The 23,998-nt window shown below is 44.7% G+C and overlaps 1 protein-coding gene across 1 annotated transcript in view; it reads left to right on the forward strand.

The window, feature by feature from the left end:
- The window catches only part of LOC126279923 (RNA-binding protein 24-B-like), a 320,643-nt gene that overhangs the window by 196,469 nt on the left and 100,176 nt on the right, over positions 1-23,998 (forward strand). Inside the window, exon 3 of the mRNA XM_049979717.1 lies at positions 21,368-21,425. Coding sequence (XP_049835674.1) covers positions 21,368-21,425 — 58 coding nt within the window. The remainder of the gene's footprint in view (positions 1-21,367; positions 21,426-23,998) is intronic.

The raw sequence follows: 23,998 nt of genomic DNA on the forward strand, positions 1-23,998 counted from the left end.
CCAACTCTGGCCTTATACAGGTTGAACATTAATAAAACCCACAAATTGCATGGACGGATTCCTGATTGAAAATAGAGGAAAAAAGGTCCTACGTCCGGAATTGCATCATTGCCACGGTAGGTGGTGCTGACGAGTAACGGTTCTCTAGTCATGTGCCGTGTTTTTCCGTTTGTGCTGCAAGCCTGTGATTGTCGCATAGTACTGTAAGTTGCAGAACACCCGCCCGCCGGCCGATGTGGCCTAGCGGTTCTAGGCGCTACAGTCTGGAACCGCGCGACCGCTACGGTCGCAGGTTCGAATCCTACCTCGGGCATGGATGCGTGTGATGTCCTTAGGTTAATTAGGTTTAAGTAGTTCTAAGTTCGAGGGGACTGATGACCTCAGATGTTAAGTCCCATAGTGCTCAGAGCCATTTGAACCAACACCCGCCCGGTTAGCCGAGCGGTCTAACGCACGGCTTTCCGGAGTGGAAAGGAGCGCCTGGTCCCCAGCACGAATCCGCCCGGCGGACTGGTGTCGAGGTCCGGTGAACCGGCCAGTCTGGGATGGTTTTTAGGCGGTTTTCCATCTTCCTCGGCGAATGCGGGCTGGTTCTCCTTATTCCTCCTTAGCTACACTATGTCGGCAATTGCTGCTGAACCAAGTTCTCCACGTACGCGTACACCACCATTACTCTACCACGTAGGGGTTACACTCGTCTGGTGTGTGACATTCCCCTGGGGGAGATGGGGTTCGGTGTGTGTGTGTGTGGGGGGGGGGGGGTGAAGGGGGTGAAATGGACTGCGGTAGTCGTCGTGGAGTTATGGACCACTGCGACTGCGGCGAGGACGGAGTCTCTCCGTCGTTTCTAGGCTCCAGGTTAACATACAATGCAATACAATAGAAGTAGCAGAACTGTCCGGTATTTTCCTTCAAACCTACCTCCGTTCATCCTGATGTAGGTTTTCCGTAATTTCCCTAAATCGCTTCAGACAAAGGTAGGGATGAGAAAGGGCTCGGCCGATTTCTTTCCTCATCCCTCCGTAATCCGAGCTCGTATTCCGCCTTAAATGACCTCGTTGTTGACGGGACGTTAAACACTGATTTCCTCCCTCTCTTCCTCGTCCGAGATGGTATTTGTGTACGATCAAGCAGATGGAAACGATAGAGAGGCAGCACGGCTGTACCAAAACAGCCAAAACAGGTACCCTGACAGACACAGACCACACGACACAACATTTTAAGCCCTTTTTGGGCGTTTGTGTGGGCCCTTTCAGACAGACGAACGTGCAGGGAGGCGGCGGATTGTGCGAACAACAGGTTTAGAGAACCCGTTTCTGTAGGGTACTGAGACGAACCCTAGTACAGAAAATGGCCCACGAACATGGTGTCAGCCTAAGTGCGATTATGTGTATCCTGCATGACAACCACAACTATCATTCGCAGTTCCCTGGAGACCACTTTGAACATATGTTGTGACTTGGATACGGTGCAGCTCTGTACTGTGATCCGAGACGGTTTGTTGTCATTACACGCACACGGCTCATTTCCGGACACGTGCTCATAGGACTTTTTTTCCTCCATTTCCAGTCGGTTTTATTAATGTTCACACAGTATAGCTAGTTTTTAGTATTTCCTCTGCAGCAAATTTTTATAGATCTGACGATCTTTATTTCTAAGGTTTGCCTCTGATCTTCCTTGGAGTTCAACCTTTTGCTACCGTACGCTAGTTCGGAACTGCCATTACTCCATAAAAATTTTATTCAGATCTCTCTACGCGAGTACCGTTTGAAGGCTCTGGAATTGCCCTACATGGTCTCTAATGGGGGTTTCTTCATATTCTTAGTGATTTGACAGCCGATGTTGTTTGTGGAAATGAGACACGATGTTGTTTGTGGAAATGAGACACTTGGTCCTACGTTTTACCGTATTTTGTCATGCATTTAAATTAATATTTCCTCCGCTTTGAACGTCACACTCCATAATTAATGTAATTCCCATGTCTCCTTTGTTTCGAGGCGATGCAACTTTTACAAATCGGAGTATACGACTTGCTGGACAGTTGTACAATAAATACCTCTTTATTAGAGCAGTCCATTTGGTAGTTGCGATGTCGATACGAAATGCCATCATCGCCATCACGCGAAGGCTGCCGTTGAAGGCGAACGTGATGCCCTGTGCGCCGGGGGAAAAAAGAGCCACCCCCTGGCGGTATTCTGTGGCGCCGCTTGCCGTGTGGCGATTGCGCACCGATACCGGCGGAAGCGGGACGGTAATGCGGCGGAAGCGTCGCGTGAGACACGTGAGCACACGTGCGCGGCCGGCCCCATATGACAAACGACGGCGCTGCCCCATTTTACCCGGGCCCTCTCGCAGGCAGGCAAATTTCTGTGGCTGGCTAGCCGGCTGTCAGTAACCCTCGGACATCAGTACTGCGCGAGAGGATGGGGGGGGGGACTGGAGTTTTTCTTGTGTCGCTAAAGGTGGGCTCGCTCTGCATAATTTAACAGCAGGCTCCTAAGCAAATGAGACTGCTGGGCTGCCCAGTGTCGCGACTGCGGATGTGGGTGGGTGGGTGTTTGTGTGGTTAAGAGGAGCTGTGTAGCGCCGTGAGGGCCCGAGCGTAGCCATCGTTAGTGCCACGTCTAGGAAATGGCAGGTCGCCGTGGCATACGGCCAGTTGGCACCACAGTTGCAACTTGACATTTTCAGGTGGCGTATCGTGTACTGATCGATTGCCCGAGCGAAGATCTTCAGACAACAAAACAATACGGTGTTGGACAGAGCCTGTTGTCTTGGCTTACTTTTCGGAACCATGGCGCAGACTGCAAAGCAACACACTGTAGAGTGATTTTCGTGCCATTTTTCCAGAAACGATGGCTGGTAAGGAATAAGGGAAACACTGCTTCAGCCTCTTACTCACTAGACACACAGAAAATGAATGTTAGAGTGAACATAGCGTACTGCACATGTCGCCATCATAAAATTGCCGCAAGACTCTAGGTAAGGCAATTTGTTGACCTTTTGCGCTAAGCTCTAAACTTGTAATATTACACGTATAGCTCGAAAATTTTAATATTACACGTACTGTCAGTCGGGATACCTTTACCACTTTTTTTCAAGTTTTGAACATACTGGACATAAAATAAGCTAAACAAGACAAATTACATTGTGACATTTTACATCTCTAGTTACTGAGTGCTTGGGAAAGTGAAAATGTACGCTAAATGTGCGCTGTCAGAGTAAAATTTCAATTGTAATAGTGGTAGGAAGTTAATTGTCATTTATAATAGCGTAAGAACAGTTACGAAAAAAACCCGCCAGGTTAGCCGAGGGCCCTAACGTGCTGCTTCCTGGACTCGGATAGAAGTGGGCTCATGCGGCCAAGTTCTTTTTAAATTGGACTTGATTCTGTAGCCACTGCAATAATATCGCATGTAATATCAATCCGTGAAGTTCTTCATTTCGTTTCCTCCTTCCCTTCTGGGTTCAGGTTTTGAGCTGCTAGTGCTATATTGAGTATGAAAAGTGTGTTGAAAAAAGTTCAAATGTGTGTGAATTTCTTAGGAACCTACACTCATACACTACTTAAACTAACTTAAACCAACCTATGCTGAGAACAACACACACACCCATGCCCGAGGGAGGACTCAAACCTCCGGCTGGAGGGGCCGCGCAGTCCATGACATGACGTACTCTAGCGGCCACTTTGAGCGGCTGTGTGTTGGATATAGGTCCACCCCCAATGTACCTTCCATGACATGACGTACTCTAGCAGCCACTTTGAGCGGCTGTGTGTTGGATGTAGGTCCACCCCCAATGTACCTTCCATGTCATAAACAACGAAATGCGCGTCCTTAGTCCATATTCATCCCTCTTAGGCCACATGGGTCCCAAAGTGCCGTCCAAAGTGTTGGAGTGCGTGTATGTCTCCTATCTGCGTCTCCGATCCAGACTGTATACCAATTAGATTCCTTTCAGAGTTTGCTGATGCAATAGCTCTATACATAACGATCGTATACAACCGCTCTCTCGACGAAAGATCCGTATCTAAAGACTGGAAAGCTGCATAGGTCACACCAATATTCAAGAAAGGTGGTAAGATTACACCACTAAATTACAGGCCCATAACATTAACGTCGATATGCAATAGGATTTTTGAACATATATTGTGTTCGAGCATTATGAACTATCTCGAAGAGATACTGTCAACGCGGATTTAGAAAACACTGTTCTTGTGAAATACAAAAAAATGGTTCAAATGGCTCTGAGCACTATGGGACTTTACATCTGAGGTCATCAGTTCCCTAGGACTTAGAACTACTTAAACCTAACTAACCCAAGGACATCACACACATCCATGCCCGAGGCAGGATTAGAATCTGCGACCGTAGCGGTGGCACGTTTCCAGACTCAATGTGAAATACAACTATCTCTTTACTCACACGAGGCGTTGAGTGCTGTTGACAAGGGATTTCGAATTGATTCCGTGTTTTTAGATTTCCAGAAGGCTTTTTCACACTGTAAAACTCAAGAGGCTTATAGTGAAATTGTGTGCTTGTGAAATATCGTCTCAGTTATGTGACTGGTTTTCGTGATTTCCTGACAGAGCGGTCACAGTTCTAAGTAACTGACGGAAAGTCATCGAGTAAAACAGAGGTGATTTCTGGCGTTTAGTGTTACAGGCCCCCTGATGTTCCGTATATATATAAACGATTTAGGAGACAATCTGAACAGCCGTCTCGTGTTGTTTGCGGCTGATGCTGTCGTTTGTCGTCTAGTAATGTCGTGAGAAGATCAAAACAAATTGCAAAACGATTTAGAAAATATATTTTTGTGGTGCGAAAATTGGCAGTTGACCCTAAGTAATGGGTAGTGTGAGGACATCCACATGAGTGGTAAAAGAAATCAAACTTCGGGCACACGATAAATCAGTCCAATCTAAAGGCCGTAAATTCAACTAAATACCTAGGAATTACTATTACGAACTACTTAAAATTGGAAAGAGCATACGGAAATCTTGTGGGGAAGGCAAACCAAAGACTGCGTTTTATTGGCTAAACACTTAGAAAATGTAACAGTTCTACTAAAGAGTCTGCCAACACTAAGCTTGTCCGTCTTCTTTGGGAATACTGCTGCACGGTCTGGGATACTTACGCGATAGGATTAACGGACTACATAACATTAACGGAGTACATCGAAAATGTTCGAAGAAGAGCAGCACGTTTTGTATTATCGCGAAATGGAGAAGAGAGTGTCACTGACATGATACAGGATTTGGGGTGGGCATAATTAAAACAAACGCTATCTCAGGAAATTTCAGTCAGCTACTTTCTCCTCCGAATGCAACACAAGAATGAATTATAACACATATATTACCTGTGAAATGTTCTCGGTAGTATTAGTCGTGTCGTTGTCAAACTTGCAGCTGGTTTTTTGGCATTCGCCTTCGGGCGAAGTGATGTCTTCTGGAGACGATAGGAAAGTCGTTGGACGTTTCTTCTGGACGCTGCCGTTGTCTAACACGTCCGAGTATATTTCATCACTGAACTCGCCGAGAAACGGCAAAAGCTCATTATACACACAGTTCAAATCAAGCTCTAGTTCATTCGAATAGGATAACACGTCTGAGGTATGATTCTGTGCATCATCTTACACGAAAATGGAGGACGCACTTATCGTTTGCGTTGTCCGAGACGTCCGCCTGCCCTGAAAGAGCGAGCGGTGTTTCTGGCACGAACTTCCATCCTTCCTCTTTACAGCTAGCCCGATATGGTTGCGTTACGCAGTTCTTAGCCGCATTATTGAAGTTTGACACTGCTGTGACCTCCTCATACGCAGCGTGTGTAGTAAAGGCGTTTTACGTCAAAAATTCTCTGGGCGTGCATTTAATAGTGATTCACAGATTGTACGTGTAGATGGAAATTTTTTTCAGGAAGAAGGGAAACAGTTTTTAAATTATGTCAAGAATCTTCCTAGAACGTTCTTACTGTTCTGATAAGTATACAACTCATTCCAATCTGCCTTCCAATATCTGATTATATTACTGCTGCCACCTACTAGTTTCCCTTTTTTCCCTGCATTGGGACCCATACTACAAGCACAATGTTGCGCGAGTGTCTCTCGTTTAATGAGCCCTCTTTGTAGTACCCTCCTGCCGACGCATGGGGAGTAATTCGTTTGCCGCCAGCGCCCCCCCCCCCCTTCCCAACCCTCTTCCCCTTACGTCTACCGGGGGAAGCAGCGTCACGTTTTATTGACACGTGGCCTAATGTGGTTGGCTGCGGAAGGGCTGCGAGAAGCGAGCAGACAAAGCGACTGTGGTCCCACCTGTTGTATGGCCTCCACCACTGTCTGTCCGTAATTAATTGCGCAACCTCTGCAAATAGCATGGACCGCCTTCCTCTCCGCTCCACTATGTATTTTGTTTTTCGTTTCGGCGGTGAGTTATTGTCAAGAAGACTGTTCTATTTCCGCGAGGTCGCTTGCGCCATTGGTTTTCGCGACGGCTTCTTTCTTCAGTATGGCTAACCATCTTTCAGCCTTACTTTACAAACGGCTATTCTCTCACTTTTCCAACTGCAATTTTTCTTATTTTTTTCGAAATGTGCATAATTGGCTTTTTTTGTCCGTGCTGTAGTTGAGCCGTCGTTGACGTAGTTCGACAACACTTTGTTCGTATCATATTTTTCAGAAAGCGAGGATTTCGCTTCAGTGGCATTCCTAGTAAACGGTTCAGAATTAAGACTGATAACTAAGAAGGTACAACTGACTGCAGTGATTCTTGTCTCGTAGCGATTCACGTTTAAATGTAATATTATGCGGTTTAATCTAATAATGCTAATCTACTGTTAACGCCTTCAGTAGTAGTCGAGAACAGTTATTAACTGATCTTATTTTGACAAAACACGAAGTAGTCAGAAAAAATTATTTCTCAAATCCAGAAAATAATGTTGTAATAGAAGTTAAATAAACTTTTTCAAATCATAGTCCTTATAAGGCTGAAAGTGTTTGTTTTCATGCTTTACAGAACATTAATAGAAAACCACTGTGACCTGTACAATATAAGCAGAAAGAAAAAACTTGAAATAAAGAACATGACATATTAACTGCGAAAGTACCTAAGATCTTACTAACTCTGCAGGCGTTTAAGATCTTACTACCTCTGCAGGCGTTTTATAAACGTACGTTACCAACCAGTTCTGGGATATGTTGTGTGTAACAGGTAACGAAGTCCGAATCGTTTGGACTGAAAGTACCACTCCTCGATAAGTTTCCTATGTATTCCCCGATCTCCAAAAACTAATACAAAAGTGATTTTTGTTGAAGACTAAAAAAGCTTCAGGAAACTGAAGCATAAAACCAATGAATAAGTGTGCGTTCTGGGGAAAGAAAAGGATTAAAAATCATCAGCAGGTGCTGTTAAAACAAGAGTAGATAGATCGACGGAATGCATTGGGAACCCGTAAAATGAGGAACAGCTTGTCGGTAGTGTGTTAGAAAGAAATTTTGGTGGAGACGATCAGGCATTGTTTTCTAAGTTGTACTGTGTACTGAAGATTCAGGTAAGACAAAAGGTGCTGATGAAATATTTTAAGGTTCCCTAAAGGGACTGAGAGTTTAAGAATCTGTAAAGATAATGATATTGTTGGCCAAATTCTGTTTAACATTAGATTTTAGAAAAACATGATTTTCACTCGCTCGAGGAAAGTTCTAGGAGGTTAATGTTACAATTACCCCATGATCTCCGCGGAAATTCGTGTCTCAGTGCTGTTGTGTACATAAGAATTCAGTAACTGAGTCGTGTATAGAATAGATAAATATACAATGAACTAATCCTCATTTGCACGTAATGATGAGAGGAAAAATTTAGGTAAGCACGTATTCCACCTCATTTGTGTATTCACGAAAGGCTTTAAATAATGTTCAGGAAAAACTTTAAATAAAGTTGTATAAAACGACATTAAGGTTGTGAGCTTAGTGGTGATGAAGTACCTTCAAAATCAAATTTTTATTCAGCTACAGTTGTTTCACAAATAACGTGTAAAAAATCTCAGAATATTTCTTCTCAACGCAAAGTGTGCGAAACACATATTTTTTCCGTTGAAGGATATTTCATTAAATCACCGAGTAACAAGTTCAGATGGTACTTATCGAATATTTTTCACTGCGGTGGATGGGTAGATGAGCGCAAAGTTGGGACGATATATATTAGTCTTCTGGCTGGTTTGATGCGGCCCGCCGCGAATTCCTCTCCTGTGCCAACCTAGAGTAGTACCTGCAGCCTACGTCCTCAATTACTTGCTGGATGTATTCCAATCTCTATTTTCCTGTACGGTTTTTACCGACTACAGCGACGATATAAATACCATTATTTAAAGCTGCCAAATTAAAGCACTTACCCATTCGCGCGAAAGGATAGCGGAAGCTTTAGCTACAGTCGTGCTTAGCAATATGAACGAAAGTGTACAAAAACTAAATATTATTTCGCTGAGTTTCTAACGACAAACGATCCCCTTAGAAATGTATATTAAATAAAGATAGAAATTCATACACGTTGTGCTAATATGTGTGCAAAAATTAATCGCCTAGATTTGTGTGACTGTCGAACATCAGCGGATGGAGGGTCTTCTATTGTTTACGCTACATGTGTAGCTGCACTCCGACTTACGGCTCTCCTTTTCCGACAACTTGTGGCCAAGACTGCTTAAAAAACTATTTTTGCTGGTTTAAGGCTAAGCAGATAGTCTTAAATCATAAACTGAAATTGATTTGGATTGCCGCACGGATATCGTGTATATGTGTGTGATATAATGAGTCGAAAATACGACATTTATTTCACTGCACCATTAGAATAAAGACACATGTTGCAACAATAAATCAAATTACTTGTGTGGGCGCAAATAGTAATCTTGCGTAGGAAATCACAATATGGATTGAAGCTTACACATACGGAGACGAATGAAGTGGTAAATATATTTAGCAGTTGCCTCATTCAATTAGCTAAGAACTGGCATCAGGGAACAGTAATCAGTAATTTTGAATCGTTGTGCAGATAATGAGTTTTATATTTATCAAATTCTACTAACCTGTGTACAGCGCCCTCTTCAACGGGGCTGGAGTTTCACCTTGGGGAGAATTTTAATTATTACAAAAATCTAAAAATCTCGTTTTATTAGTACTCCTGTGGCCTATGCAGTGGTAGTAGTAGCAGTATCTTTTGGCGTGAGGCCCCAGTTGAGAAGAGTTGGTGTCTCATCGCCGTATCACCAATACCATGTCTGTTTGAATTTATGACCTTGGTCTATTGACATAGACCTTTCTGTCTTCTCTTTGATGGTAGAGGTGCTTCGTTAAGAAGTAGACACCGCAGTTTTTTTCGCTAGTTATTTCACGCATTCGCTGCCCCTTTTACCAACTGGGCCGAGTGTTTATATAGCAAATTTGTTTTTATAAGATTTGTCAGGAGAGTTCAGCCTCTTTGAACGAGGCCGATCATTGGACGTACCTGAGTAACAAGCACGTTAGGGACATTTCAACCCTTCTAAAGCTGCCCAAGTCGACGATTGAGGAATGGAAACGTGAAGGAAGAACCGCAGCTATACCTAGACCGGACAGACCGCATGTTCTGACGGACAAGACCGCCGAGCATTGCGGAGGGTGGCTGCAAAGAACAGCACAAGTCAACTGAAAGAATCATTCGTGAGTTACAAAGTGCTCCCAACAGTGCGGCTAGCACATTCTTGGTTGGATTGTTCTCCTCTTTTTGCGCTTAAATGCGGAAGGATATGAACACATTTTACAGAACACTAGAGAAACAGTTCGGAGACGATGGTTGTGCCAATATGACAATACACCCTGTCATAAAGCGGCATGTGTGAAGCAGTGGTTTGTGGAAAATAACATTCTTGAAATGGTCTGGGCTGCCCGGAGTCCATTGAGAAGAGCTGAAACGTCGACTTCGTTCCAGACCTGAGCTTCCAACATCACTACCATCTGTTGTTTTATCTCTTGAAGAATGAGCTGGCATTCCTCCTCCACACTCAGACAGCTCATTGAAAGCATTGAATCCGTCATAATGGCGAACGGTGGACGAACCCGTAATAATCTCCTCTAATAGCTGTCCGGATATTTTCGATCAGATAGTTTATATGTTAGAGCAATTAGTGTGTATGTTGACTCGTTTTCAAAATTGGGGTCTCTAAACTCTGTGAAGAAGATTCTCTAATATGCGCAATGTTCTCTGTGACTCTCTCTCACTTATTGTACAAACCTGTAACGTATGGTTGTTCTTTGAATCTTTTCTGCGAGGCGTGCTTTTTAAGTAAGTACCGCTTTGAAATTAAAAAAAGACGTGCTAAGATGTCTCAATAATTTTATTTTGACATGACAGCCTGTACCTTAATCTACGCTGACGCCATTGCAATCTGATTCGTCCTTGTTTACGTTGTGTACTGAGTGTCGAAGATGCCTCCAATAATCGTAAGTCCCGCCGACTGTGAAGTATTGGCTGTTTCAAGATTTCTTAGTGCTAAAGGCCTAAAAGCGATCGATATTGATCGTGAGATCTGTGCAATTTACAGAGAAAACATTATGAGAGATGGAATGGTAGGAAAGTGGGTGACAGCATTTAAAGATGGCCGCACAAATGTGGATGATGAACAACAGAGTGGGCGTCCTTCGGTCGTTAATGAAAGTTTGGTGCAGGAAGTGAACAATAAGGTGAGAGAAAACAGACGCTTTACGATTTCCTCCTTGCGGGATGACTTTCCTGATGTTTCTCGTAGTGTTTTGTATGGCACTGTGACCGAGCACTTGAATTACGAAAAATTGTGCTCACGTTGGGTTCCGAAAATGTTGACGGATGTGCACAAAACCAAACGTTTTGACTATCCTCGAGCGGTATAACAATGATGATGATGATTTCTTAAGCCAAATTGTTACGGGCGATGAAGCAAGGGTGGCCTGCGTCACACCAGAATGAAAGCAACAGTCTATGGAAGTTGAGTAAGGGCATCGTTTTGCTGCAAGACATTGGCAGTCCGCATGTGGCGAATCAGACCAAACATCTCATCACATCTTTTCGATGGGAGGCTCTAGATCATCCTCCGTACAGCCCCGATCTTGCGCCCAGTGGCTACCATCTGTTCCTGCACTTGAACAAACACCTTGGCGTTCAGAGTCTTCAAGACGATGACGAAGTCAAAACAGTGGCGATGCAGTGGTTAACAAGTCAGGCGGCAGACTTCTATGAGGAGGGTATTCAAAAACTGGTACAACGTTATGACAAGTGCCTCAATATTGACCGAAATTATGTAGAAAAGTAGATTAAGGTACAGGCTTTCACGTAAAAATAAAGTTATTGAGATATCTTACCATGTCTCTTTTTTAAATTTCAAAACGGAACTTACTTAAAAAATATAACGCCTCGTAACTCCTTCGTTAATGCAGTTGGATAAGAGTTCTAAACTGACGAAAAATACAGAAAAATGGCGGGAGACGGTTTTATAGGTGGAATCTCCCTTGCAGGAGCGCAGTATACGTAACTGCGTTGTCTGCGAACAGCCTCATAACGCTATAGACGTTATCCGTCAACTCACATATACTTTGTGAACACTAAGGTACAGTGACGCAAGCTTTGCTTCTGACGATACCAGTCAATTAAGTATGACGTAGTGAGTTCAGTTTTCTCGGAAGTTTTCAAACCAATCGCACTTCTGTCCTGATATTTCGATTGCATTTACAGTATTTTGTTTACTAGGAGATGGGCCGGAACGCCGTCGAAGGCTTTTCTAAAAGTCAAGAGACACAGCATTCATCTGAATTTCCCTGTCCACTGATTTCTGGACCTCACACGATCGGGTTTTGGGAAAATCATGTCAAGTCGCACATTGGAGCTGTTCGGCATCACGGAAAGTCATACAGGTTGATTTTTTCTATCGTGTACAAACTCTAGGGATTGATCGATGAGAGGATACGGAACAAAAGAGGTCTAATGAACTTATACCCCGATATACATAGCTTCCATGCTAGAGACCCATTTATTCAATCATACCTTGTTACATAGACTGCGATCTAATACGCGCTGTACCATGTAGCCACAGGTACAGTATGATGTGTGTGTGTGTGTGTGTGTGTGTGTGTGTGGGAAATCTTATGGGACTTAACTGGGTAGAGTATGCATGGTTTCCTCCTAGTGGGGTGGTGCTGTTCGTAGCGTCCTCTCCTGCCATAGTAATTGGGAATGTTGTGTCCCCTTCACTTATCTTGCTGAGTCACCTTGTAGTGGAAGTGATACAGCGTAGTACACAATGGTTCCGTGTTCAATTCGAGAGCTTCGAGACATTACGTTTACTTACGGAAAGGCAAATGGCAACGGGCGGCGAGCTGCAAGGTTGTATCTGGAGACCTGCCCCTGCCAACAACAATCACAGTATTCAGTGTTTGCAACAGTGGTTCTCCGTTTGCCTGAGACAGGGTCGTTTCGGGAACCAGGAAACCATGAAGGGCGTACCCGAAATGTTCGGTCACCAGACTTGAAGGAAAATGTGATTAATACTGTGGAAGGCGACCGCCGTGTCTGTACCAGACAGTTGCCCCGCCTGTACAGGCCAAGCCAGACGATCGTGTGGAACATTCTCCATGGCAGTTGTTACTACACTTATCACTTACAGCGTGTACAGGGCTTACTGGCGACAGACTTTCCACATCGGGAACAGTTTTGTCACTGGTTTCTTCATCAAGCAACCACGATTCCAGGATTTGTGTCATCTATCCTATTCAAAGATGAGGCGACCTTTACGCAGAGTGGTATCTTCAACTTTCATGAGTCATTTGTGGGATAGTATGCAAAACCCCGATGTTATGCTGACAGCATCGGTGCAATCGGAATGTGCGGCCTGGGATAATTGGCGACCGTAGTTTGAGACCAGTCTTCCATCCACGTCGCCTAACAGGTCGGAAAAATGAGTCAAATGGCTCTAAGAACTATGGGACTTAACCTATGAGGTCATCAGTCCCCTAGACTTAGAACGACTAAAACTTAACTAACCTAAGGACATCACACACATCCATGCCCAAGGCAGGATTCGAACCTGCGACCGTAGCAACAGCGCGCTTTCGGACTGAAGCGCCTAGAACCGATCGGCCACAGCGGCCGGCAACAGGTCGGAACTATCGGCGTTTTTTGCGGGTGACTTTGCCTCCACTGGAAAAAAGTGCCATTGATGATTCGAAGGGTTATGTGGCTGCTACATAATGCTGGAAAAAGTAAGGGAAAATTCTCAGACAGGTGTAGTAATTCATGGCCAACGAATAGATATGATAAGATATGCCAATGATATAGCTGTCCTGGCAGAAAGTGAAAAAGACCTTGTAGTTCTACTGAATAGAATGGATAAAGTTATGAGGGAAGAATATAATATGAGAATTAATAAAGCAAAAACAAAAGTAATGGCATGCGAGAAAAAAGAGCAAGTGAAAGTCCAAGTTCATGTAGGCAATGAACTGCTTGAACAAGTTGATAAATTTACTTATCTGGGCAGTAATATTACCAGGGATGAGAGGAGCAAGGCAGAGAAGCAGAATTGCTCAAGCAAAGGCTGCTTTTAACAAGAAGAAAAACATCTTAACATCTAAGAGCATCAGCCTTGACCTCAGGAAAAGATTTTTGAAATCATGTGTGTGGAGTGTGGCATGCTATGGATGTAAAACGTGGACTTCCGGGACAGAGGAAGACCAGAAGCTAAATTCTTTTGAAATGTGGTGCTATAGACGCATGCTCAAAATAAAATGTATCGACAAGGTCACAAACGAAGTGGTTCTGGAAAGAGCAGGTGAGAAGAGAAGCTTCTGGAGTTTCATTGTTATAAGAGGAGTCCAATTTACAGGCAATCTGTTAAGATATAAAGGACTCCTGAACACAATCATAGAGGGGTATGTCGAGGGAAAAAGACCAAGAGGAAGACCACGGCTGAGGTACATGGATCAAATCGTGAAAGATGTGGGGTGTAACACCTATAAAGAAATGAAGAGAAAAGTTGAAAGACGCACAGAATGGAGACAAGCTGCCATAGTAGCTGATGCAAACCAATCCTTGGATTGACTACTACAGAAGAAGAAGAAGACATAATGCTGCTCCAGCACACTTCGCCGTTAACATGCGGACGTATCTCAATAGTGTCTTCCCTGGTCGCAGGATCGAACGAGGGGGTCCAGTTGCGTGGCTTGCTCGTTAATCGGATTTCAATCAGTGCGATTTCTGGTTATGAGGCCATCTCTGAAGTATCGTTATGCAGAGCCCATTCCAGATGTGGAGACACTGGAGCAGCCTATTCATGCTGCCGTTGACCCTGTTCGTATGAAGACTGGCCGATGTGAACTTGTGATACAGGACATGCTACGGCGCGTACACGCATGCGTTGAGGCACATGGAAACCATTTCGAACACATATTGTAACTTTGGTGGAGCTCGTGTTAGACCGCAGTCTCCGCAACGAAGTAAGATTAAGTGATTTGTAGCATGGAAACTATTTTCGGACGTTAAGTTCGTTAGCCCTTTTTTGTTCCGTATCATCTCATTGACCAGTCCTTAGAGTTTGTACACGGTGGAAAAACTCACCCTGTATATTGTATAAAGCAGTGCTTCCCAACCTTTTCAGCTGGTGGACCCCTTCTTCAGTCGAAAATCCATGGCGGACCCCAATGACCCCCCCCCCCCCTTCGAAGTATCATTAGTCTTTGGTTTAGAGATGAACGAAAACATCTTGAAGGTGCAAAATCGACTTATGAAATACACTCCTGGAAATGGAAAAAAGAACACATTGACACCGGTGTGTCAGACCCACCATACTTGCTCCGGACACTGCGAGAGGGCTGTACAAGCAATGATCACACGCACGGCACAGCGGACACACCAGGAACCGCGGTGTTGGCCGTCGAATGGCGCTAGCTGCGCAGCATTTGTGCACCGCCGCCGTCAGTGTCAGCCAGTTTGCCGTGGCATACAGAGCTCCATCGCAGTCTTTAACACTGGTAGCATGCCGCGACAGCGTGGACGTGAACCGTATGTGCAGTTGACGGACTTTGAGCGAGGGCATATAGTGGGCATGCGGGAGGCCGGGTGGACGTACCGCCGAATTGCTCAACACGTGAGGCGTGAGGTCTCCACAGTACATCGATGTTGTCGCCAGTGGTCGACGGAAGGTGCACGTGCCCGTCGACCTGGGACCGGACCGCAGCGACGCACGGATGCACGCCAAGACCGTAGGATCCTACGCAGTGCCGTAGGGGACCGCACCGCCATTTTCCAGCAAATTAGGGACACTGTTGCTCCTGGGGTATCGGCGAGGACCATTCGCAACCGTCTCCATGAAGCTGGGCTACGGTCCCGCACACCGTTAGGCCGTCTTCCGCTCACGCCCCAACATCGTGCAGCCCGCCTCCAGTGCTGTCGCGACAGGCGTGAATGGAGGGACGAATGGAGACGTGTCGTCTTCAGCGATGAGAGTCGCTTCTGCCTTGGTGCCAATGATGGTCGTATGCGTGTTTGGCGCCGTGCAGGTGAGCGCCACAATCAGGACTGCATACGACCGAGGCACACAGGGCCAACACCCGGCATCATGGTGTGGGGAGCGATCTCCTACACTGGCCGTACACCTCTGGTGATCGTCGAGGGGACACTGAATAGTGCACGGTACATACAAACCGTCATCGAACCCATCGTTCTACCATTCCTAGACCGGCAAGGGAACTTGCTGTTCCAACAGGACAATGCACGTCCGCATGTATCCCGTGCCACCCAACGTGCTCTAGAAGGTGTAAGTCAACTTTCCTGGCCCGCAAGCTCTCCGGATCTGTCCCCCATTGAGCATGTTTGGGACTGGATGAAGCGTCGTCTCACGCGGTCTGCACGTCCAGCACGAACGCTGGTCCAACTGAGGCGCCAGGTGGAAATGGCATGGCAAGCCGTTCCACAGGACTACATCCAGCATCTCTACGATCGTCTCCATGGGAGAATAGCAGCCTGCATTACTGCGAAAGGTGGATATACACTGTACTAGTGCCGACATTGTGCATGCTCTGTTGCCTGTGTCTATGTGCCTGTGGTTCTGTCAGTGTGATCATGTGATGTATCTGACCCCAGGAATGTGTCAATAAAGTTTTCCCTTCCTGGGACAATGAATTCACGGTGTTCTTATTTCAATTTCCAGGAGTGTAGGTAGTGCACAGACAAAGCAAGTTTAACATTTAATGATGCCTGGGTCCGCATACGTGCCAGCGAGTGCTGTGATTGGTCGACAAAGCTCGCTCCAAGCATGCGTAAAAGGTTTCAGCGCATCTACCGCCGTGAGCCGGCGCACAAACGACCCCCGTATTGTTGCGAAACAGCCGATCAGAGAAGCCGCATTCTCCGGCACTAAACTGTGTATGCGTTCTCACTTAGGAATCGCAAAAGCTGCTTGGGAATACGACCTGAAGTAAAAGTACACATTTTTTTTTCACACGAAAAAATGTGATGAATTTGATTTTCACATTTTTATTCAATAATTTTACTCATCATTTTACACGATTTCGTGAAGGGTGGCCGCGGACCCCCTAGAAAGAGCCGGCGGACCCCTAAGAGGTCCGCGGACCACACGTTGGGAAGCCCTGGACTATAAAGAACAGCCTGGAGAATGCCAGACGACGCGCCATTTAATACCGATCCTTCCGTGACAAACAAGGATTGTCCCCATTCCTTTTGTTCATAAAGAAGAGCCTTCTCCAAAGAAGCGCGACGTTTCTGAACGTTCTGTGAAGTTCTCGAGATTTCTGTGCGCAACCCCTGGAGCTTTACGTGGTAGCCGGCAGAGGGCAGAGCCGGCGCGGCACTCTCGTAAATTAGGCGTCGGCCGTCGTCAGGTCGTAGCTGTGTGCCGAGCGCCGGTAAAGAGGACGGGCGCAGTCCTTTAGGCTTGCGCGATGACACGCAGGCGGCGGCGCGCCACTCAGATGCACTCCCGCCACTGAAATAGCGCCCGTAAACCCTACTTATGACGGCTGCCGACCGTAAATGTTTACTCCCGATGATGACGAGCGCCATTGTAAATTCCGGGGGAACCCACGCGGTCGACGTTTATTGAAGCAACGTACCGGAGGAGCTAACCTGATCGAGCTGTCTCGCCTGAAAGATTGCTAAGTGGAAGTATTACAAATTAATGTTTACCCATTTCAGCAGATCACTGTACTCTCTGTAACAGGAAACCAGTAAACGGCCTGGCAGAAATATGCGTAGATACAGTCGTGCTCACTCACACTAACATATGCTGATTGTACGGCTCGGTGTTTTTTGAGTTGTGGTACACTACATAAATGAAGTAGTAAATGCTAGTATTAGCAGTAGTATTGGTAGAGAACGAAACATATATGAAAATGTAAGAGAGAAAATGGGAGCCAACGACTTCTCTTTCTTTTTTTTTTTTTTTGTATGTTTGGTTGTTTGTTTCGTACATAATTAGAACTGTTGTTAGTCCATTGTGTATTTTATATCATTACAGAATATAAATTGCCTCTTATAAGTAATACAACTTAGTATATCGCGTAAATTACTCACTTTTATCTGTCCAAAGTAATTACTTTTGATTCAAGCAGCCGGCCGCGGTGGCTGAGCGGTTGTAGGCGCTTCAGTCTGGAACCGCGCGACTGCCACGGTCGTAGGTTCGAATCCTGCCTCGGGCATGGATGTGTGTGATGTCCTTACGTTAGTTAGGTTTAAGAAGTTCTAAGTTCTAGGTGACTGATGACCTCAGAAGCTAAGTCCCATAGTCCTCAGAGCCATTTTTTTAATGCAAGCACAGTTTACATGGACAAACATAAAAATATGGAGAATTATTCTTGTCCTTTTGTATACAATAGAATGTCACTCATCGTGGTCTAAGGCAAGCGTTTCCTGTTATAGATAAATGCAGAAGTTGTTTATGAATAACAGAAACATGTTTTATGTAAGTTCGACGAAATATAGAAGCGTTCTTTTTATTTTACCTTTTTCTTGAGGAAACTGCATTTTCTAGCGTTGTATGATGAATCTGCGTTGTTTTCTTTATTTTTACCACTCACGTTGTTGTTGGTGTTGTTGTTATGGTCTTCAGTCCTGAGACTGGTTTGATACAGCTCTCCATGCTACTCTATGCTGTGCAAGGCTCTTCATCTCCCAGTACCTACTGCAGCCTACATCCTTCAGAATCTGCTTAGTGTATTCATCTCTTGGTCTCACTCTACGATTTTTCCCTCCACGCTGCCCTCCAGTACTAAATTGGTGATCCCTTGATGCCTCAGAACATGTCCTACCAACCGGTCCCTTCTTCTTGTTAAGTTGTGCCACAAATTTCTCTTCTCCCCAATTCTATTCAATACCTCCTCATTAGTTATGTGATCTACCCATCTAAACTTCAGCATTCTTCTGTAGCACCACATTTCGAAAGCTTCTACTGTTTCACGTAACAAACCAATAATTGTCGAATGAAACCTGAATTAAACATTGATAATTTCAGTTCTGCTATAAATATTGTTTATTCTTATGTAAGAGACAGGAGGATAACAGTGCAGAACAAAAATGTTCCGTAGATTACCCAGCCCTTTGTGTATTCTCACCCCATTTCTACTCGCGTCACCACTTCCGGTTTGTAAGGGAATTTAGCAAGACACTGATTGCTTATGTAAAGAAAGCGTTCGTTATGAGGTAACACCCAGTGTTCAGGTAATGCAGGTACGACCTTAAAGGACCAAAGCTATTACGAAAACTACCGTAGCCTACCCGTATTTGTGGTAGTCTACAGTAGTTTTACAACTCTGGGTGCCTCTATTGCCCACGTACCTGACACGCCACGACTCGCGTAGACAAGGACTCCTTTCAGCAATAGCATGAATTTCTGCAACATGGCTGGCGGAGGGGCACATTTCGAGTCACTCAGACAAGATTGGTGAAATTGTTCGTCTGTTTAGACAGGAAAAACATACGTAACTGTAGACTCCACTCTCCATAGTCTATAGTGATTTGTTAGGTAACATTAAACGTCGTCATTTTCTAATGACAATGGATAACCGTTAATCATCTAGTCCAATAGATGTAGTTTCTTGTGGCTCACTGTCCGGCTGCAAATCTTTCAACTGGACGCCACTTTGCGTGGTTGAGGGCAGAATGAAATATTCCGTAGTCCGGGCCTAAGCATCAAGGTGTGGATGGCTACAGTCTCCACGACACGATGACGATGCGAATGTGCAGCCGCTCGTGAAATATTGTCATTTAAAGTGCACAATTCAAATGTGTGTGAATTCTTAAGTGACCAAACTGCTGAGGTCATCTGTCCATAGACTTACACACTACTTAAACTAACTTATGCTAAGAACAACACACACACACACACACACACACACACACACACACACACACACACGAGGGAGGACTCGAACCTCCGCCGGGAGGGGCCGCGCTGTCTGTGATATGGTACCTCAAACAGCAAGGCCACTCCGCGCGGCTAAAGTTCACAGTGCCTTGGATTAATTTTTCTTACTGAATCATCAAGTTCCCACCTGCTCTCGTCTCCCGCAAACCGACCCGATGTTAACGATTATTAATCTCCACCAAAGGTATTCGAGTCAGTAATATTTATGTAATTGTTCACGCACTTTATTTCAGACGGAGAACACATATCCGATGTCTCAGTATGAAGTCCTTTAAGATGATTCAAGCCGTCAGGACGCGGTTTTTCCGTTCACGAAGCTGTGGCCGTCAGTACTTCCGGTCGCGAACATACATGAATCTTCACTACACTATAATCTTAACTACTACCTGCAACAGTTACATCGGCGCCACCACAGGAAACGTGGTATCGGTATGGGGAGAGATGGCAGCGACGTAACTATACGCTTACAAAGCGGCTGAAATCCTTTCTAAATTCTCAGCTGTTCGAAACAGCACAGTTTTAAACTTTTCAGTGGCGAGTAGTGGGGAGAGGCATATTTGTGTATATCAATACTGGTGGGGGGGGGGGGGGGGGGGGCAGAATAGGGTGGTTGCTATTCTTTGTCGTGAACCTTAAACATTGGCACAATTTCGGTGTAAAGTGCGTCATTATTGTTTGTTATTGTAGAATTATGTTTGGTAAAACAGGCAGTGCTTGTAAGTTAGAGGATTATTGAACTACGTCGTAATACGTTTTTTAACAGAAAACAGCTCAGTCTCAAAAACATGTTAGCTTTTCTGCAATGTTGCAGAGAACCCAGAAGAAAATTTCAGTTCTTCTGAAGTTATGAATCTGCGCATCATGATATGTATATGAAAGAGCTCAGTCTAAGAAACAAGTTAGCCTTTCTGCAATCTTCCAGAAGGCTCAGAAGAAAATTTCAGCTAAACCACTAGTGGTAAATGCCAGTCCGACGTGTTCCAAGCCCTCGAAACGTGAAATATCTGTGATAATCCTAAAGACAGTGACTGCAATGAAATTATACCAAAATCTTACTAACAATTTTTATTAATTATCTTGTTCTTGATCTTTCCAAGTCACTGGTGTTTACTTTATTTCGTAACTGGCGCACAATTGCATGTATATTGAACTTTTCTAAAACCTTGTGCCTTAAACTGATTTAATAGGAGTACGGTATCCAACTTTTATTCAGTTTTCTTTTTACAGAGAAAGTAATAAATAGTTTTAATTTTTTAATACTGTGGCAGATATGGGTTTTTTTTGTTGTTGTTGTGGTCTTCAGTCCTGAGACTGGTTTGATGCAGCTCTCCATGCTACCCTATCCTGTGCAAGCTTCTTCATCTCCCAGTACTTACTGCAACCTACATCCTTCTGAATCTGCTTAGTGTATTCATCTCTTGGTCTCCCTCTAAGATTTTTACCCTCCACATTACCCTCCAATACTAAATTGGCAATCCCTTGATGCCTCAGAACATGTCCTACCAACCGATCCCTTCTTCTTGTCAAGTTGTGCCACAAACTCCTCTTCTCCCCTACTCTATTCAATACCTCCTCGTTAGTTATGTGATCTACCCATCTAATCTTCAGCATTCTTCTGTGGCACCACATTTCGAAAGCTTCTATTCTCTTCTTGTCCAAACTATTTATCGTCCATGTTTCACTTCCATACATGGCTTCTATTCTCTTCTTGTCCAAACTATTTATCGTCCATGTTTCACTTCCATACAATTTCGTACATATAATTTTTTAAACCAGTTTTTTAATAAGGTCCTTGATAATCTGGCTATTTGGTACTCCAGCATTGGTAGATCCCGAGCATGTGGGATTACTAAGGCGCTACAATTTTAGGCTGTAGCTGTAGCACCTTTATGTCGTTGTTGTGTTTTTGTGGCGCCATTGACTCTGGACCTTGTCTTGTGTTGCAGGGTTCCCGTTCGCCGGTATCCGCACAGGTTACCCAACGGTGCTGCCCGGACAATACGGGTAAGTGTGAGTGCTCGGCAGGCAAGCTGCCTGCCAGGTAAGTCCGCCATACACCGTTCCCCTCTCCTTCCGTAAACTGTAGCACTTACCGCGTGCCATCGCGCTCTGCTACCACTCGCCACGCTGTCGCTACTGGGCCATTTTATTCATGTCTCATCTGTACCTTACCTGTTTACGAGGCAAAATGCAGTGCAGGTACAGGCACGACTGCACCTCGTAATCAGTTAACGTAGTATTTGATCGTCGCTTTACAACGCGACACCAGTTTCGGTGTTTTACTCGTAAACAACTGAAATTGAAATATCCCGTTGTAGCATTCTGCTCAATTTTCACCCAGTCACGAGTGCCGTTTTCACACGAGAGCGAAGTTTGTTAGCGACACTTATGAACGAGAGTGAACATACCGGGAGTAGTCGTAAACATTTGCCACCTTATAGCAATCAGTCTGCGGTCATGAAACTTGATTTTATTCCTTTCTTCTTCTTCTCCCCCCCCCCCCCCCCTCCCTCTCTCTCTCTCTCCTCTCTCTCTCTCTCCTCTCTCTCTCTCTCTCTCTCTCTCTCTCTCTCTCTCTACCTCTTGATCTGAGAGTAGTACTTGCACCATACGTCCTCAATTAGTTGTTGGTTGTATTTCAATCCGATCTCTGTCTCCCCTACACTTTTTATCCTCTACAGCTCCCTCCAGTACTAGTGAAGTTAATCTCTGACGTCTTATCACATAGCCTATTCTCCAGCCACTTCTTCTTGTCAGTATTCTCCATGCGTTCTTTCGCCGATCCTGCGGAGTACGTCCTCATTCCATATGCATCAGTCCACCTCATTTTTAACATTTTCCTGTAGCACCACGTCCCAAATGCTTCGATTCTCTTTTCCGCGTCCAGGGCGTTTTGATTATTAGTCAAAGACGCTACCCCTAGACCGCGGATGTTACTTTCTACACATCACCCTCAAGTGGAACACATTTTTCCCAATTCTCGAGGACTTGGCGGAAACCTTGGTTATAGAAGTGGACCTTTTAGCTGTTGAGGAATGTCCCATCCTGAAAATCACCACGTCGTCGTTGATTGTCACGCAGTAGTTTTTGCATCACCGGAGAGAAGACGAAAATGTTACTGAGTGTTATGATACTATGTCAGGAGAAAACAGGGTGGCGGGGGAGGGCGAGCGTTGCTCAAGTTTAGTAATCCAAACAAGCGCCATGTGTGATCGGCTTTTTGAATAGGTGTGAGGAGTCGCGGAATCTGGCGGGCGACGACCTTAGTTACGTTCAAAATGCCGTACAACTGATCCATAATATTTTCACTTTTTCTGCTGTCGCACAGCAGATAATTTTGATGACGTTGTTCGCGGAAATTTAGCCAGGAGGATAATCCCTGCAAAGGGTCGCCCGACTGTTTGTGCAGCCCTGTAGCGTGAGACCATGCATTCTAAATGCCGGGAAGCTCTTCCAAAATGTGCGAAAGTTCCCCTGATCACGACCAGAAGCATTTAATGGAAAAACTACTACTGGAATGAATTGTTAGATTAGGTACAGAGGGGTGGGTTACCTACGATGCTAGACGCTAGCTCCTAGCCACAACACGCAGTACAGGTGGAAAGTCGACAAACAAAACTGAATCGGAAAGTAAATGAAGCAAGAGAGTCTCTTATGCAAATTCAGTGTTCAGAAAGGATAAAATATAAGTAGAAGGCCTGAAACAGGCCGCCGCCTCACATCTTGCAATAGTACATTGTATGTTGACGGCGCACAGTTGTAAATTTGTAGCTGAGTTGGTTTATGTATCACCTTTGAACCAAAAGTGCTGTATAATAAATTGGTCAATGTTGAAGAGCTCCAACATTGGCAGCCAGCTAGTATAGAATATGTATCGAGTGGCAAAGAGTCCATATTTTTCGTTCTTCGGAATATTCGTGAACTATCTTGTCACTGAAGCTAAGTTACTGTCGTTTATACTCTAATATCTTTACTGTATAATTCAGAAGCTTTCGAAGTATAATTCACCTGCCTCGCCGCGCTATATAAATACGGAATTCAGAGTGTTGGTTCCACGGTTTTGAGAAGCCTTTGAACGTACGCTCGAAGCAGGAATAGAAGGGAGAGTAATTTATCTCTGACTGAATGCCATACAAACATCATAATGAACTATTCTAGTTGTGAAATCGAGCAGGATTTATGTTTTCCAGATGTTTTGACACCTCTCGCTTTTTTGTCGCCCGTCAGTGTAATTTGTTAAGATGTCGACTTGGCGTTGAATCAGCATTTTTGACAGATGTAGGTTCTCAGCTTGCAGTATCGATATCAGAGACATTAAATTCACAAGTGTTGCCGAAAAAAAGTGCAATACTCTGTACTCTGTCGTAGCGCGTGTCATCTGGTTCTTGAAACGAGTAACCACTGGAGGTCGAAGATGAGTACAACATAACCTTCGTCGCGCTAATGCCGTCAGAGAGCGATATTTAAACATCAAGTTCAGGCAGTGGTATAAATGAGTCAGATTTATGGCTTGCGCCACATATATAACTATGATGAAACGCACTATCAGCGGCGTAAACATTCTTGACCCAAAATAA

The sequence above is a fragment of the Schistocerca gregaria genome, chromosome 1 (genome assembly GCF_023897955.1).
Source record: "Schistocerca gregaria isolate iqSchGreg1 chromosome 1, iqSchGreg1.2, whole genome shotgun sequence".
Lineage (NCBI taxonomy): Eukaryota > Metazoa > Arthropoda > Insecta > Orthoptera > Acrididae > Schistocerca > Schistocerca gregaria.